Raw genomic sequence first — 17,598 nt, 5'->3', positions numbered from 1 at the left:
AATTAAACAAATCTGTCCTGCTCTGCTAAATAAATAAACATTTATCAAATTGGAAAGATTGAACTTTTAAAAACACAAGTCTATCTGAACCATGCTGCAAGTTGTGTTTTTCAATTCATTTTACTTTTTGAAAAGTTGCAGCTCAATAATAACATCAATAACACAATCAGAGTTGCATGTCACTTTCAACTACATTTACAGGTAAAACATATCACTTTTTGAGATTGCAAACTGATGAGCACTTTAAATAGTGCCTAAATCAGTCGCATATTTTTACCAATGCGATCATGTTTTCACCATACAGTCACCATTTGCGACTTGAGATAGCTTAAAAACTACATGAACGTGCTTGAACAGTTTTGAGTAAAAATACAAAAAGCAATGATTTTGTATTCAAAATTTGATCTGGAAAGGTATAAATGACAGCGCAAATCGCATCGTGATTTGTATAAATAGCCTGTGTTTACACCGTTCATCCATGCTGTGGAATTATGACCCGGCCTGGCCAGTGTTGTAGTTGAGACCTGAGAGTCTGAGACCAAGACCGAGACCTGACCATCCGAGACTGAGACCTCAAGACCTTGTGTTTAAATTGCATAATTCAAATAAATGCAGAGCCTAAACAAAATGAATATAACAGCACAATCATGGTTACTATGTCCAGTTTTAATTAAGGAAGCATTTGTCGTGCTCTTTCAATGTGCTGACGAAGCGGCACAACATAAGAATTAATCTTCAAAGAAATATTTTGGGGACAGAGAGACACCTTTGTGATGAATACTTTGGTCATTACTCATTAGGGCGTATATGTACTTCATGAGTTCCTGGATAGCAGTGTTATGATACATCAGTGGCGCATAGTATGGTGTCGATCTTAGTTTTTTAACTGGTCTTGACTCGAAACCAGGGAAAATATTGAGACCTCCAATATCCAAGGCCAAGATCAAGACCTAGACCACTGGGTATCGAGACCGAGATCAAGACCCAGACCAATGGGTATTGAGACCGAGACTGAGACCGAGACTGGTCTGGAGACCTACAACACTGGGCCCGACACACATACGCCACACAATGTGCCACTACATTTTCGTAATAATTACTCATGAGGTCAATCCACTGACATAATCAAGGCTTTTTGCCAAGAGGTTTCAGCCACAGATGTCATGAAGTCCGTGGTTTCAGGGTGTCGTGGGAAGCCCTGCTGCATGAATCGTGCTATTTCTGACACACTCTAAATCACAGCAACACCCTTTAATTCTGGAATGAGCTCTGCTTCAGGCTTCATTTATGCTGCAGCAAAAAAGCAGCAAAAAATGGAACCCAAGCCGTGGTTTAGAAAAGGCCCTGGTGTCTGTGTGCAGCTGCATCAGCAACATATGTTGCATTGATTTGTACCTCATGCAGATCGTGATTGCGATACATGCACAGTACATGGTGGTAGGGGCCAATTGATTACTTAAGTTCATAAAAGTGCTGGCACCTAGATTTTTCCCCATTAGAAGCCAATATGGCTATCGCATCATTTTTTCTGTTTAAAGGGTTGAAACTGATATGTACTAGTATACACACATAAATTTTTTTCCGTTGGCCTTTCTACATTTTAATAGATTTGTATATTTGTGCATTTTCACTAAAAGTGCTTCAGAGATTTGACATTATTTTTTACTAGTGTAATGACACCTCAGTTATGAGTACATACCTCTTTCAGCCACACTTCCTTAACAAGATAGTCTCTGTACTCTGACAAGAAAGGCCCAGTGTATGACAAGAAAGCAGCAGCAACCAGGCAATCACCAACCAAGTACACCATGTTCTCCTCCAAAACCTAAAAACAAAAATCATAAAAACTTTGTTTCAACAAAACCACTGCAGATTTATAACTGAATATCTTTATTATATACTGAATATTTGTGACTCTACTTGGGATATCCTTATATAATTACACGGGGTGTGTAGAATTTTAAGCATGTTACTCATTGCTACGAACAGCTGAAATTCCTCCGGATCCAAATGAAATCCACATGTTCACAGAAATGAATACTCTTGCAACTCTTGCAGAACAAGAACACAGCCTTGCCAGAATGCCATTGTGCATAACCTGCAGAGCCCAACAATTGATAGTGCCTCTTTGTCAAGAAATGCTAACATCTGACGTGGCTTTTTCACTAACCAGGTACAGTATGCATCAGGCACACAAAAGCAAAATTGAGAAAAATCTGAAGAATGGGCAAGGTCAAAGGACCAATCAAAAATGTAAATTTTCAAGCATTAACCATTTGCTGCCGGGGAGCCCGGTTTTTGGCACGTGTTCTTTATAGTCAGGGTCTCCGAATTGGACAAAGAGAACTGGGCCTTGTAACAAAAGACTGTACTCGTAACAAAAGACCAGGCTGCAGTATACCATTGTTTGGGCATTCAGTGCGAGGGATTACCACCAGGGACAAAAGCGCTCCACCACAGCGATGAGCCACACAGTACCGCTACACGCTAATCTGTGCCAGTTTCGTGAACAAAAGAAAATTACGCAACACCGCACAATCTGGGCTCTTTTTACAAGGCAGCAGGCCTGGCTGAAATATTCCAGTGTCATTAGATGTTGTCTGTCAGATTAGAGTAGAAACGAGATGGTCCTTCATGTGGGTTAAGTGTCCAGCAAATGAAGACATGAATTTTCAAAGAATTTTGAAATCAGAAAAAAATGATAATGATCATGTCCCAGTAGTATCAACATTCATAAATATCCCCAGCGCGATGTGGTTAATGTAATACAAAATGTCACTCTTTTTCAAAGGACAAAAAAAAAATAAAGCTGATGAGAATAATCTTTTAACAGATTTTTTTCAGAAATTAAAAAAACCAAGTCTGCTAAGAACTTCAAACTTGATAACCGAACTTAAAATTACTTATTTTCCACATCATGGTATACAATCCAAATGTCCTGTTCTATAGTGTCACTGAGCATGAGCATTTTCATACTTGTTCGTGAAAAAGGCCAGACAATAACACTTTCCCCTCTTTCCGCTGATTAAGTGTCCTAAAATGATCTCTGCAACATTCTCATGCTAATTGCTACGAAATCGATCATTGCTACGAAATGAATGACAGCATCTCAGTTCTGACATGGACTATTTTCACTTTTCATAACCCCAAAACAGATGTTAGATAAAATGCAAATAAATTAGCTGTGCATGTTTTCCTGTATTAAAAAAAAAGTCACACCCATAATGGAATGTTTCAAACCACACCTTAACATTCTCCTCCCAGCGGTCTCTTTCTCCAGCCAATCCAGACACCAGTTTTCCAGCTCTTTCTAGTTTGACCTCCATCAATTCTGCCTTGACACGGAGCTGCTCTTTCTCAGCTAACTTTTCATCGTACTGCTTCTTCAGCATCTCCATTCTATCTGTCACCTTCAGAAGTAAAATATCTTTAAATGAATTTCCCTTCTTATATCTACATCCCCAGGTTAGTTAGTGAATATTGAATTCTATGATTACTTTCAGTATTGTACGAATGTGATGAAGACATCATTCACTTAGAATGTTTCTACATTGGACAAAACTTGCAATTCAAGTTTATTAAAAACCTACATCCACACAAAAACACACACCACAACATGTGAGCTTTGACTAATTGAGCCCCCCTTAAAAAGATTACAAAATGAACATGACAGAAATTTCCAATCGTCTGGATAATCTTTCTACATGTGCAGTGGTCCACCCATTTAATAGTTTATACAAACATTGGCACATTTCTGCTTGGCTTATAGCAGATACTTTTCAAGCATTTGACAACCTTTCAACAAATAGAAACACCCAAATGCTTACCTCCTTGAGTTTTGCTTTTGCATCTGCCAGACTTGCTTGTTTTTCAGCAAGCATGGCCATTGCATTATTCAAGCGTTGCTTCTTGGGCTCCACAACTCTGAAAATGCGGCCATACACATCCATGGCCCGTACCCACAGGCAAAGGGAGCGTGCAGCGGCTGACACACGTCCAATGATGTCTGGTTGAAAGTCAGGTTGTGCACAGTACTGGCCAATACGCTTCAAAACACGATCTGACATGTTGTCCTTATCAAACTCTATTAGTTCCTTGATGAAATTCTGGTTTCCTGATATGATTATTAGATGAGAAAGAGAAACACAACAAATGAACTCCAAGATTTTCATATCAGGCTGTCAGTCGCCACTGCTGCCAAACAATCTTCAGAAACTTTAGCTTCAATTTTGAGCAACTGGTGGGAGAAAAACTGCAGTTAGCACTGCTCATAAATGTAAGTGGCAGAAAAAGTGTGCATTTATGTGTAGCTCAAGTATCAGCTTTTTCCAAATTGCTGGCTGCAACCTGTGATGTCAATTATAAAAACTGACAAAATGGATCCACTGTTTCTCTGGGCTTTATCGTACAATATATGAAGAGCCCCTTCACCCCACCCTCCAAAAAGTTGTCATTTTGGCCTGATATTGTTAAAATTTCCTAACAATAATGTTTTTCATCTCCTCCATGTAAAAGAGTATGCTTACTGTTCTAATTGAGTGACACTATGAACAATGAGTGAATTATTATATGTTCTGAATCTTAAGCATTATACTTGCTTTGGGAAGTCATTCCATATCATCCAACAGACGTAGGGTACATGTACTTTCTTGACTCGTCATTAGTTCTAATTAAGCTTTGTGAGTTTGCACCCTTCCTTTTCAACATGGACCACAACACGTATGACAAAACTTGACTACTGCAACAGCAGAATACTGCTTATTTACCAAAGTCAATATTACAATGCTATCTTGAAATATAAACAATCATACAATACCTGCATAAATTCTGATCATCTGTTTGCCTAAAACAATGGAATTTTTTTGTCACTTCATAAAATTATTACCATTAAACTCACAAACATTCATTATTGGTATACTAAAACAAACATAAATACAGCTAGCATAAGCAGACTTTTCAAGCCCATTGCATTGTTGACTGCACCCTCTTATCAAAAGTTTGAAACATTTTCACATGACAAGGTTTGAGGGTGAATAGTCCACATGAGCTCCTTCATACAGAGGCAGCAGATTTGTTGGCTTCAAATAGCAACTGAAGCTTACATAGTATAATAATATCAGCTCAATGTTGTATTTGTTTTACAAAATCTCATGCAAATGGCATCATTCTACCCAAGCTCGTCTCAATACAATAATGCAAATCTTGTTCAACAAAATATTAAACTTCTGTCTCTAGTAGAGCATTTGATTTCTCACACCGAAAAATGTCCCTATGGCTTGTACTTTGGGTGACTTATATGGCAACATTTGAGGAATGAAATCAGTCACAGATGTCGTGCCGTGCCTGAGTGCAACCTAGCCCAGGCTGACCACCCACCAGCTGGCCACATGCTAGTGGTGTGGCACTCTGGCCGGGGACAAGGCAGTCATGCTTTCGTTGGTTGCCATTTACATTTGCTCTACCCACGTGCTGGAAATAAAGGAAACCAGTTCAGAGGGACCAAATAGACTTGAAAATGTACAGTAAGTACCGCTCACACCTCACAAAGCCTGTGACGTGTATGTTTAATTTTGTCTGTTTAATTGTTATCTGATCCATGTAATAGATGTTGTTCGTTAACTGTTGAACAAAAAAAATTAATTAAATTAAACAAAACCCGCCATAGAGCCCACCTAGCCAGGACACTTAACCATCCCATCAACATTGGTAATTGTATCATGAAGGCAACAGTACCAGCATTCAACCTACTCGGTTTGAAGTTTTTCAACAAAGAAAATTGCCACCACTATGTAAAGAAAGTCAAGTGAGAGTTGAAGTGTGCTACATCATATACTCTTGGTTCTGAGAACTTCCAGAGTTAATGTCACGATCCACGACAGGAACCACACTGTGTCATACATTGTTGCACACAGGTATGGTCACAATGTATGTCTCTGCTCACTTTAGCACTGCGATTTCAGCCCATTTCCACCCAAACTAGAAACTAACAGGAGGAATGCTCTACAAATATCTGACTATGGGTGTGGGTAGTTGTTTTAAAAATAGTCTACTGGTGTGTCTCGTTACAATCACCTAAACATGGCATTTTATACATAAATTTTCTGACTTCAAAATTGGGATGCCATTTTTGTTTTCAACTCTAAACTGAGTGATATCATGAACTTATATGAATAAATCAATACAAGGCTCAAATGAACCTGCTGATTGGCTTCCCTTGAAAGTCAGGGAAAAACAATGCAAAACATGAGCACTGCAGAACAAATGTGCAAGACGGCACATAATAGCGTACATGTACTAATGCTTCAGCATGCAGCACATGCAATGACCTAGAATTATATGGTTGGATATTGTCAGCACCGCGTCCGGCCTATATTTGAAAATATGTCAGTGAGGACGAAACGTGATGTTCTATCAGTAAGTTCTGATCAACAAATGAGAAATGAACACCAAAACTGGCCGTGGAGATGATCAGCATCCAGGCAGAAGGAATTTTCATTGTTCAGTTTTCAAGATTAAAAACACTGTATTGACACTACTGTGAATATTCTACAGAAAATAGGCCTGGGAGGGTTGGATTGGCACCCAGGCAAACTATGCGTGACTCACTGAGATATACCACAGCACCCGGAGAGAGTGGGAAAAATGAGTGTAACAACCAAGTATTGTTATACGATGTAAACTAGCCATTGGAGCTCAGCTCTGGCCGGTTGCTGGGGATTAAAATTAGCCCCTGACCTAATCAAAGTCTCCAATTTTGAAAAGAACCTTTAAAAGGTGATATTATTCAAGCTTTATCTTTACAGTAGCCACAACTGAAGATATAAGAGGGTACGGAACCAAGAGCCCCCACTAACAGATGCTTTCATGACAAAATTACCCAATTGTCTCTTTGCTTCAGTCCATGTAGGTTCAGCTCCTTTCAGGATCATGACAGCTTCCATCACCTTCTCAACCAATGCTGGAGGACGGCCATATGATTTGATTTCTCCAATGTCTTTCTTATTAAGGGATTCCAAAGCCTAAGAAGTAACCATTTACAGAACAACATTTTAGGCAAAGATAGTAGAGCACTGTTTGAACAACATAATGAAATCTGCAAATGAAATCCTTGAACCCTTTACTATAATGCCATTACCTTGACTGCCTCTTCTAGTGCAGGCAAAGCCTCAGCCAAATCTTGCTGGGCTGCATCAGCCATGGCCTGACATCGAACCTCTTCTTCTCCTATCTTTTCACTACGAGCTTGAACACTCTGGAGAAACACAACAAAACAAAACAGAATGTGATTCTAAGAATTTAGACACCTTGGTTTTCCAGCTGAACATTTAATAGTATGTTGTGTGTTGCCTGACATTTAATGTGCAACAATACACAAGATCTTCAGTATACATGTATATTGGCCAACACCATATACATGTACGACTCAGGGTTTATGCCCCTACTGCTGTGCAGCATCACATTGTAATCTGGTTGATATAGTGATACAAATTAACCCTATCATCCAACAATAGTATTTGGAGCTGCAACATAACTTCAGTGCATCAGGAACTCACAACATTTGCTTAGGAGATATCAAATCAAAACTTAAGGTTTCACTGGGTAAAACCTAAGAAAAATAAAGATGAAAGCTACCGTGTCTTCTGCCTATGCTTTCAACCTCAGTTTTGTGGAACCCAGTTCCACATAAAGATTCGACCAGAGGCTGCAAAATGAGTCTTGTGGTATGCAAAATTACAACACTGGCTTCCCAAAGCAATATAAAATTAATCTATTTAAAAGGCAATGTTGGTTTATTTAGCGGGTATGGTAAACTTGAGAAAAGTGTGAATAACGTTTATCAAAGATCAATTGAACTTTGAAAGTTGACAGGTCACTTGAATCAATAATACTGATTCTGAAAGTATCAACAAATTTGATGACACTTTGACAGTCTCTTCAGAGTTTATTTTACATAAGATTATTTAGGCTTTCATTGCCTACAGGGGCAAATACTCTTCAACATATCGGACTGGGGTGCTACATATGGCAATAAATTAAATAATGTGTAACAGCAAGGAACTGTTATTCCAGCCAAAAGATATTGTCTAACCACCAAGATTGATGCAATTATACAGTAGATAGAATTATGCACTAAAACCCCCATCAATGCGAGTCTTCAAAAAAAAAAGCATCCTGACATGAAGTTTTGTTGCCTGACCAACTGAATCACAACACAATCCAGCACAGTAACAAGCACACTATAGTTCCTCTGAGGCAGCAGATTAGTTTCCTAATCATGAAAGTTTATGTTAGCTACTTCTGCATAACTGCTGAGGTTACAGTCAGTGTTCTTGTACCCAACACAATTGTACAAATCTGTACAGATCATTTGAGGCTCCTGCTTAGAAGAGCAAGTGTTGTTATAAGAGCAACTGACCAACTGAAGCGCGGCACGTGCATGGCAGGTTTCCACGTCTACAATTGTACGCTAGCCTCTCCATCCTCTTCTGGCCACCTTAACTCAATTGGAAATGGGGCATTGATCATTTGCTGTAGCACTTGTATGAATATTGCTGATTGTAAACCAGTTCTTGTAAAATGGAGATAGCAGGCACCATTGTCAGAGAAAAGTTGCTCCTCGCCATACTTCTTCCTGCATTTGTTCACACTTACTTCTAGACTGTGATACACAGTGCAAACAAACTCTGTTAACTTCTTGTTGAGATCAGCTGAATATCTAAAGTCCTTCCCAAGAGCTGCTAATATGGGGATGAACTTAGCTGAAGTTGTAATGAGCTTCAATGCATCCCTCTTCCTTTTTCAATAAAATGCGATGGTTGTATCACAGGTGGTGAGGGGGTGAAGCCCAAAAAGAGCCTGCCAAACATCCTAGCCCAAAGCATTTGCTGTACATGTACTTGTGATATCAATTGTCCATTCCTTGGCACCAGTACCTTTCAAGTCAAATATAAGAACAATGATCAATGATGTGAAAGCACACAGAGCCCTTTATTACAACTGGCATGTATAGATGCTTTGCATCTGCGTGTTGGAAGGCAAGTAGCTGTAAATCATAATTATTACAGTCAGCAAACAATACATGGTTTTGCCAGTGGCATAACATTTTAAATTTCTTGGACGAGGACAAAAATGGCTTTTACAAAGGTAATTCCATGCCACTGTCTTGTTTTGACTTTTGATCCTCAAGTTTTAAAAGGCAGTGTAAAGGATTTGCAAGATCTCAAAAGTATAGTAAGTATATAACAGTGTCAGACAATCTGTAAAATCTTACCACCAGAAATGCTGTCATTTTGAGAAAACAGAAATTTTATGTTTTTTGAAAAGATTGCCCAGGTGGACAATCTTTGAAAAATACAATTTGTTCAAATACCGCAACCATTAACAGGCACAGCAAAACTGAAGTATTGTGTGAAGTATTGAGCTGTTGGAAGAGTCTATATGAACGGGTAATATACAAACTGCCAATACGCCTTCAGTAAGCCTAAACTCATCAAGTGAATAGATACATAACCATAACTAACACGTAAAAGGAGAATTTGGACTGATTTAAAATTAAAGTTTCTGTATGAAACTTTGGAAGTTTACCTCACGCAAATATATCATCTCACTATCTCCCCGATAATGGTATGGTTCAATGTCCGTACTGAAGCCTGTTTTTTTAAAACAAAATCTCCAATTTCGAGGCATTTAGCTTTCTGTTTTGCCAAAACAGTAACTCTCATGCCCAAAATGCAATGATATTTACCATATTGTTAATTTATGAAGTGTTTATGGTGGGAATTGACGGTGTATGGACGTTTTGACCGACGTATGTACGTGTTGAAAGCGAACAATGACTGTGTGGTTGATCGGGCATGTGTACATGCACATATACAGTGGACATGTACAGTATGTGTCACACAGTGACTGAGGTGACTGCAGTCACTTCACTGCCAGATGAAACATTGTTTATTCGACAAAGGTAAATTTGCCAACAACTACAATGTAGTACTCAGTGAAGCCATGAAAATATACAGATCGACCTTGCCTGTGCATCATACAAGCACTCAGGAATGTCATGTGGCCCATGGATTTTTGTGAGACAAGTTACACGAGCTGCGCTTCAAGAGTTTAAAATAAACTGCATTGTTCTCCTTTTTTCTCAAAGCAGTGATCTAAAAAAATGGATCAAATTCGGGGAATGATACACAAAGTAAAACACAAGCCCTAAAATCGGCCAATATTGAAAATTGCAGCAAATGCACATCCTATACACTACCTGATAATTGACACTGTGCACTTTTGCATATCCCTTGTAGTTTGGCCACAGATTTGTATAATTTTGTGTTTTGGACTCACATTAGCAGTGGTTTAGGGTAAACTTGCTAAACCAATCTGGTTTATCATATCTTCCTAAACCAATTGTGGTTTTTTCAATAGTTACTACATTCTTGCTTTGGGGCTCCAATCATGTTTAAAGCAACACTATACATGTGGTACTAAATAAGTCAAACTCTAGATTACTGGCATGTAATTATGTTAATATGCAAGATACTTACATGTACTTCTGTGTAAAACGAGCACTTGCTAGAAAAGGCAATAAATGCTCAGCGAATTTTAGCTGGAGCAGACCGCATATCACATGTATGTGTATTTCTCTCATCCTCTTTAGGGCAAAAAAGTGTTTGAGAAATGGACAAATGGTGTGCTGACAGTTTTTACCAACATACATATGACATGTATGAACCATGAACGTGTGGCAGCACATTTGCCCGTTTGGCCATGCTATGACTGTGGTAGCTGCAGTCAGTTCACTGCACATTAGTGTGTTGACATTTTCAAAGCATTGCACTGTTGAAGGAAGAGGTGCAAACTTTTAAGGTACATGTACATTTGCCCAAGCTGTGAATAAAAAATGCATTTCTGGGAGGACATCTTTAATCTGCCAACTGACCTCGCTTGTGTTAATGCATTTGAGAATGTCCTGTGGCCGATGGATTTTTTGCAAGACAAATCACAAGATATGCCCTTTGAGTGTTAAATAATGTTTTTCTTGATTTGTCTTAACTCAATAAATGAAACAAGTTCATAGAACGAAAGTAAATACTCCCTCCCCCATTGGCCAATTTTTGGAAAACTGTAGCAAATACAAACCCAGGGAAAGCTTACCCATGCCTCCACACACCCACACAAGTGTGTATTTGCCTGCAACTGGGGACCCCCTATTGTTCCTCTTTTGTTTGTACTTTAACTTTTTTAGAAGACCACCCATATGTTTTGTACACAGTTGTCAATCGCGGACCCTCTGTCAATCGGGGACCTTATTGTCCTCTATTGTTCAGGGTCCCCAATTGAATGCAGAAACAAACTCATACCCACAAAAGGAAAAGGTGGAAACAGAATCCCCCTTCAACTTTGTTGGTGGGGCACATTAAAAGTCGAAATTGGATTTTCTGTTCATGCAGTTTCTTGCATAATGACAAATCATACGCTTTGTTCAGGGTACAGTTGTAGCAACTACCACAATAAAAGTCACATGTTTACAACTGCTTCATTTATGAGTAATTACACACCTTCTGCTGCTCATCTGCCTCTCTCTTTTGCTGCACAATGATAACAAGGTACTCCTCACACTGCTTCTGAAACTGGGCAACTTTAGTCTTTGCATCCTCAAGCTCCACTGACATGACTTCAACTTTAGCTCTTGTGTCATCGATTTTGAAGAGACCATTTTTGAGTTTGTTTGCAGCATCTCCAAGCTCTTTCCGCTTCTCATACAAGAGACTGAGAATAAGATAAAAAATACAAAAAATAGGAAAATGGAAAGTGGAAAAAGATACTTCCCTTTCCTATTGCGCACTTTACATGAACAGTGATTTGTCCTTGGCCAATAAAATCTTGTAGGCTACAAGCTACTTTAAGTCTAAAGCTACAAACAGGTCATGACACAAACAAAAGCCCCCAAACAACACAAGGAATAAAAGAACCAAAACACTGCGCTACACATTTCATCAGATTAAAAGCCAGTACATGGAAGACCATTGAAATGTTATTAAAAATTCATTGCAATGTCACAATAATGTGATAACATGTCACATGAAATTATCTTACAGGTGCAATCTTTATAAACATATATACATGTACACAGAGAGGTGGAGGTCAAATTACTCAGAGTTGCTGTACAAGTCATTAGGTTGGAGAGTGATACCTTTTAAAATATACTTAAAAATGTATTGGATAAAAATTTAAGGTAGACAGCTTCAGTCTGCAGTAAATTGTCATTTGTCGGAGATATATGCTCAGATTTCTTTCTTTTTTTCCTCCCCATATAAGTATCCATTTTCATGAAAGTGACAACTTGTCATACTGTAACAACACAAAAAACAGTCTGCCCTTCATAGGTAAAGTCCTAAAGACTCACACTTTATATCCTGTGACCAGCTCCAAGTAGTTAGTGGGGGTGACATAGTTGTGGCGTTTCAGTTCAAACAGCATTTTACGAGAACTCTCGGCAACAGAACGATGCATTGTGCAGAAAATCTGAGCCATGTTATTCTTCATCTAATCAAGAAAGAACATGATCATACAACCAGTAAATATTAACCAAAAAAAATTAAAAACTATAAAATATACATAATGTAATGATTTAAGTGGTGGGATTTGAGGAATCTGACAAATCTCAGGGAAAAATTGTCCTCCTTAGGTATGTCCCTCAATACTCCATCAGAAATTTCAATAATCAATATTGCACCAAACAAATGGCTAAATGCTGGAATACTGTGTATTTTAAACCAGTAAACAAAAAATTCCCTCTCAAATGCACAGACAGTAAAATATAACAGCACGTTTGATTACTTTCCTCATGCAAGCCTGACTACATTCAATTTTACACCAATGTGACATCTCACGCTTACTTGGGCCTGGCCCGAGTAACCGACATGCTGAGCTGGTTACTAGGGGAAGTATCGAACAAAACAATGCAAAATCATGGTGGCTTAGAAAGTTGACACCACTTTACCTAATTTAGAACAAGAAAGTAGTGTTTGTGAAATGAAATCCAAACTGAAAATCCAATTGGGTTGTAAGTATGATTCTAATGAAGGAGAATACTGAAGTTGAGCTTTTTAATGTTGGAGAAATGCAATAGAAAAACAAGTCCCTGAAGGGTTTTGTGACTGGATATTTTTGGAATCTTTCACTTCTGCCAGGGAAATACATGCACATGCAATTCGGGAAATTAAGTAATGCATAATCACATGATGTTGCCATGTACAGTGTATACTTATCGACCCTCTGGTCTAGTTCATGTGCATAATACATGCAATTTCCAACTCACATTTTTATACAACTGCAGCGTGCCAAGCAGATTGCATTTGTTATTTGGTGAAAATTGTGTCAGATCGACCAATGTCACGGTGGAGGAAGTGAGCAATTTCACAGGAAAGAAATTTTGCTGACAAATATCAACTTAAACTGCATTTTTGACATTTTCAACCTGTTACTGGAGGGCGCTTGAGTATCTGATGATGCGACTGGTACAAGTTTTGAACAATATCTTGCCAGACATTAAGGTACGGTGACCATTTAGATCTGGTAAAGGAAGGGCCTCCTAGTAAGCCAGTCCGTTAGCAAAATTCCCTTTCACACTGGACCAGCTACTGGACTTGGAGACTGGTCTGGCAATTGATCAAACACTCTTCCATCTATCCTGGAGTCTATTGTACATGCATGTAGTTTGACTCACACAATCTAACCCAGAAGAAACCCCTTTCACATTTTTCACACTCAACACTAAACAATAGAAACCCTTCCCAAGCACTGCGAAAAAGCCACAGCCCACATGGTTTTTTTTTCACACAATGGAACAGTACACAGCCCAGGTGTTGGCCAGGATTTTATCTCCAGCGTACCAATGGAGCCTCCCTCAGGGGCACATCAAAGCCCCTACCATGTGGTTTTGCAAACAATGTACCCTTAAACCAATACATTTGCCAATACTTTGATTGCCCCTTGACTCTTATGCAAGTACCCCTTGTTTGATATATTTACTTGTGAGCTATATTCTTATTTGGTTTTAACACTCTCTGAATGAAGAAATTAGTAAGGTCACTGAAAAAATGCTCTCAAACACCTTTGAAACCCCGAGGTAACTTTGCAATTCCTGGATATAAATGCATTAATTTGAGTTTCTGTTCACTGGATATAAGGAAACCACCACTTAATTGTCTCCAATGGCCACTGTGGGGGCTGGTAGTGTTTCCTGTTGTTTCCTGTTCATGTACACATATGTGTGAGCAAGACTCAGGATCTTCCGTTGGCTTGAAATCCGGATATTAACCCTAACAGTCCTCAATCCTTCGCCTGTTGGAGGACTGAGGACTGTTAGGGTTAAAGTCAAATTTTTTATCCACTATGGTTTGAGTTATCAAACATATGGAACATATAAACTTTTTCCTACCGCAGTATCTAACATATATATAAACAAGTTATTCTGTCTGCATTTGGTTTAATGGAAGTTGAAAAGAGTTAGTGCTTTTTTTTGTTAAAAGGTATGTTCTTCGAGCGCAGGCATGTCTAAAAACTGCCGATCTTGCACCCTTACATACAATGGTCCACCTGGCAGTCAGAGAGTAACGTACTCATCCAAAAATAATGTTCAGCTAAAAGAATTCCAGAACAATTGGTGGAGCGCCCTTACTGCATGCAGCATTACACTTGAAAAATATCACACCTCAATGCAAACACTGGCACTGCATGCCTTAGGAAGTTAACAATTCTTTGTTTTCCTGGAATCCTTCGCAGAGTGAGTGGCCTCTTTTGGCGAGTCCACTGTAGCTAATTAATGTATAATTTTTTTTCCGTCCAAATGCAACGACTATTTATCATATCCTACCCCTGTACATGCTGAAAACCTGGTTTAGGCACTTTACAGCCAGGGCCTCCCCTAGCCAGAAAAAATAAAAAAATCCAGCCGGCCCCCAGCCAGCCTCCAGCCAACTCCCATAGGACTGTGTGCTAAGTGGCCCCTTGTGTACAATCTAATGAATTATTTACAAAACAGTGCCTGGGGCAGACAGTGGAATGTTTCTTATCAGTGACAGCTGTCTGGAACTTGTCAGACACCTCTTTCGGCTGTCTTTGAAGTGTTATTTTGGTTGGGGGGTGTTGTGGTGGTGGTGTGGCTTGGCTGGTAGTGGCGAGGCCCCCCTCAAATCGGGATAGCTTGGGAAAACGCCCCCCCCAACGGTACTGTGATGTACTTTTGGTGGTTTTTAAGAGCTGTAGAGGCTAGGGGACAACCACTGAAGCATTTATATACCTTTAGGACGGACTCAGGGCTCTGCAACCCTGAGAAATAATATGGACTCACTTGGCAAGGCCGCTCCAGAGACCACGTAAAAAAATTCATACCACGTCCCAGGGCACCCACTACTTCAAAACAATCGAGATATGGAATATTATCAAGTTTCAAACTGCCCATGAGTTACATGTAATAGTCCAAACAATCCAATCCACCTTGAGCCAGCAGCAGGAATTAACACTTCGGCCAACTCTTGCTAGTAGGTTTTAATCTGGTATGAAAGTCTTCTTTTGTTCAGCTCTTGCTGTTCTCTCAGCAATAAACCGATGCACTTCAAAGGGCACGGGTCAGACAAGCCTGTGTACCGGATTAGGGCAGGCTGAATAATGGCCTGGCTTAATACCGGACTGCGTAGGGTTGGTCCCTTTCCTTACCGGATCTAAATGGTCACCGTCCCTAATACTGCTGAGAGCAAGTTCATATTCATATCTTTTACCAATTTCAATACTTGAGCACTTCTGGTATCAACAAAAAGCAACGGTCACATTATTTTATCTACAGAACAAAATATAAGCAGCAACAAGCAACATGAGGTTTCTCATGATTGATGTTAAAACATTTTTAAAAATCCAATGTAACTTGCTTGTAATTTGACATCTGACGACGTCATCGTGACGTCAACCTTGCAAGCACACTTTCAAGTTCATGCACTGTGCCATGTGGGGGAGGATGAAATCATACATCGAAAAGGTAAGCCCAATCACCTAAGAAAGTTGACTGAGAAGCAACTCTCTGCTTAAATCAACAAAGCTCTGTGCAAGAAAGGCCAGAAATGTATGCTGGATGTCTGCTGTGTTTGCACTCATTTTGCAAATAGGAAATTTAATTGATGTATGACCCTTAACCTGGTTGGGGTACTCCGAGTAACTGAAGATCATTTGTTTATTACCATATATTGCATATGCCTGTAAAAACCTATGACAACACCACGGTAATCATGAAAAGGAAGTACACAAGTCCTACATTTGCTTCCTTACATTTTCAACACAGCCATACCAAAACAAAAATCTATAAATCCTGAATACATCCTCCAACAAATCTGGAAATCCTCTCCCACAGTAGTATGGGAGGGTCTGCGAGTGAAAACCTACCCAAAACAGTTGCTGTAATATGAAAATTTCATTTGTGCCTTATTTTATTCGCTAAAAGCTTGATCAACTGCAGTGTGCTCTCTATTCCCATGTTCATCCTTCTTTTGGGGTATGATACCATCAGAGCAAAAAGTGGGAGGACTGTTTGGGATAGGTATTCACAAGCAGACCCTCCCACACTACTGTGAGGGAGGAGTCCACTGCTTTCATCCTATCCCAAACTGTCGCTATAACATGCAGAGTAGCACTGTTCCCCCGGGGGGTTTGAGCGAGGATGCACTACATGAAGGAGCATGGTTAGAAGTGGATATATAATGTAGAAGTGAAGGAGCTACAACATGAAATCACCAGATAAAGGTGCTGTTAGGTAGTTCCAGTGTTGGTCACTCAAGAGGAGAGGAGCCCCTTGGCATCAATGTGGCCGATGTTGGGACTACCTTGCCATGTGAGCAGTCTCTTTGCAGGACATCGGTGAAGTGGCATGAAGTAAAACGTTGATGGAGTCTTCCAGTATGCTGCCCTGCATATCTCCTCCACTGGAATACCCGGAAGTAGGCCCAGGAAGTAGATACTGCTCTGATGTCATGGGCCCTGACAACATTTGAGTCTGATTTCAGAAGTGTCCGGCCAGTCAGGATTGGCAAATGTGATGGCTGAAACCACCCATCTGGCTACAGTGTCCCTAGTTGCAGCTTGGTGTGGCTTTATCATTGTAATGAACAGCTGCAATGTCGTTCCTCTCAACTTCCAGGTTCTGGCCAAGTACCATTTGAGAGTTCTTACCGGACACCATGGTTTCTCATCTGGAGTTTCAGCATGTTAGGTTATGTCCAGGACAAATATATCAGGAGGATAGAAGGAAGTCAATTTGTTCTTGGTGAGAAAATTAACCCAGGGCTGGATTGAGGCATATGCCATGGGGTTCCCATCTGACGTGGCCATCGGCAATGGATAGCAATTTCGGTTCTCTGCCTCGTTGTAAAGTGGTAACTGCCAGTAGGAAGGCTAACTTCACTGTAGTGTGTGGTAACCAGGCCTCGCTGAGGGGCTCAAATGGAGGGCCAGCAAAGAGCTTGAGGATGGCTGGTAAGTCCCAGGAAGGAACAGTTGTTTGGTAAGGGGGCACTCCACAAACATCCTCGAAGAAGATGTTTAAGTGCATCATTA

General features: G+C 39.8%; 1 protein-coding gene across 1 annotated transcript in view; it reads right to left on the bottom strand.

The window, feature by feature from the left end:
- LOC110980179 (dynein axonemal heavy chain 2-like) overlaps positions 1-17,598 on the bottom strand; it is a 281,550-nt gene that overhangs the window by 61,567 nt on the left and 202,385 nt on the right. The window contains 7 exon segments of the mRNA XM_022236585.2: positions 1,700-1,825; positions 3,246-3,410; positions 3,828-4,114; positions 6,878-7,019; positions 7,136-7,252; positions 11,553-11,763; positions 12,401-12,540. Coding sequence (XP_022092277.2) covers positions 1,700-1,825; positions 3,246-3,410; positions 3,828-4,114; positions 6,878-7,019; positions 7,136-7,252; positions 11,553-11,763; positions 12,401-12,540 — 1,188 coding nt within the window.

Source organism: Acanthaster planci, linkage group LG12 (genome assembly GCF_054643075.1).
Source record: "Acanthaster planci isolate LZ-2023a linkage group LG12, COTS_SCS, whole genome shotgun sequence".
Classification (NCBI taxonomy): Eukaryota; Metazoa; Echinodermata; class Asteroidea; order Valvatida; family Acanthasteridae; genus Acanthaster; species Acanthaster planci.
This window is presented reverse-complemented; position numbering and strand designations above follow the sequence as displayed.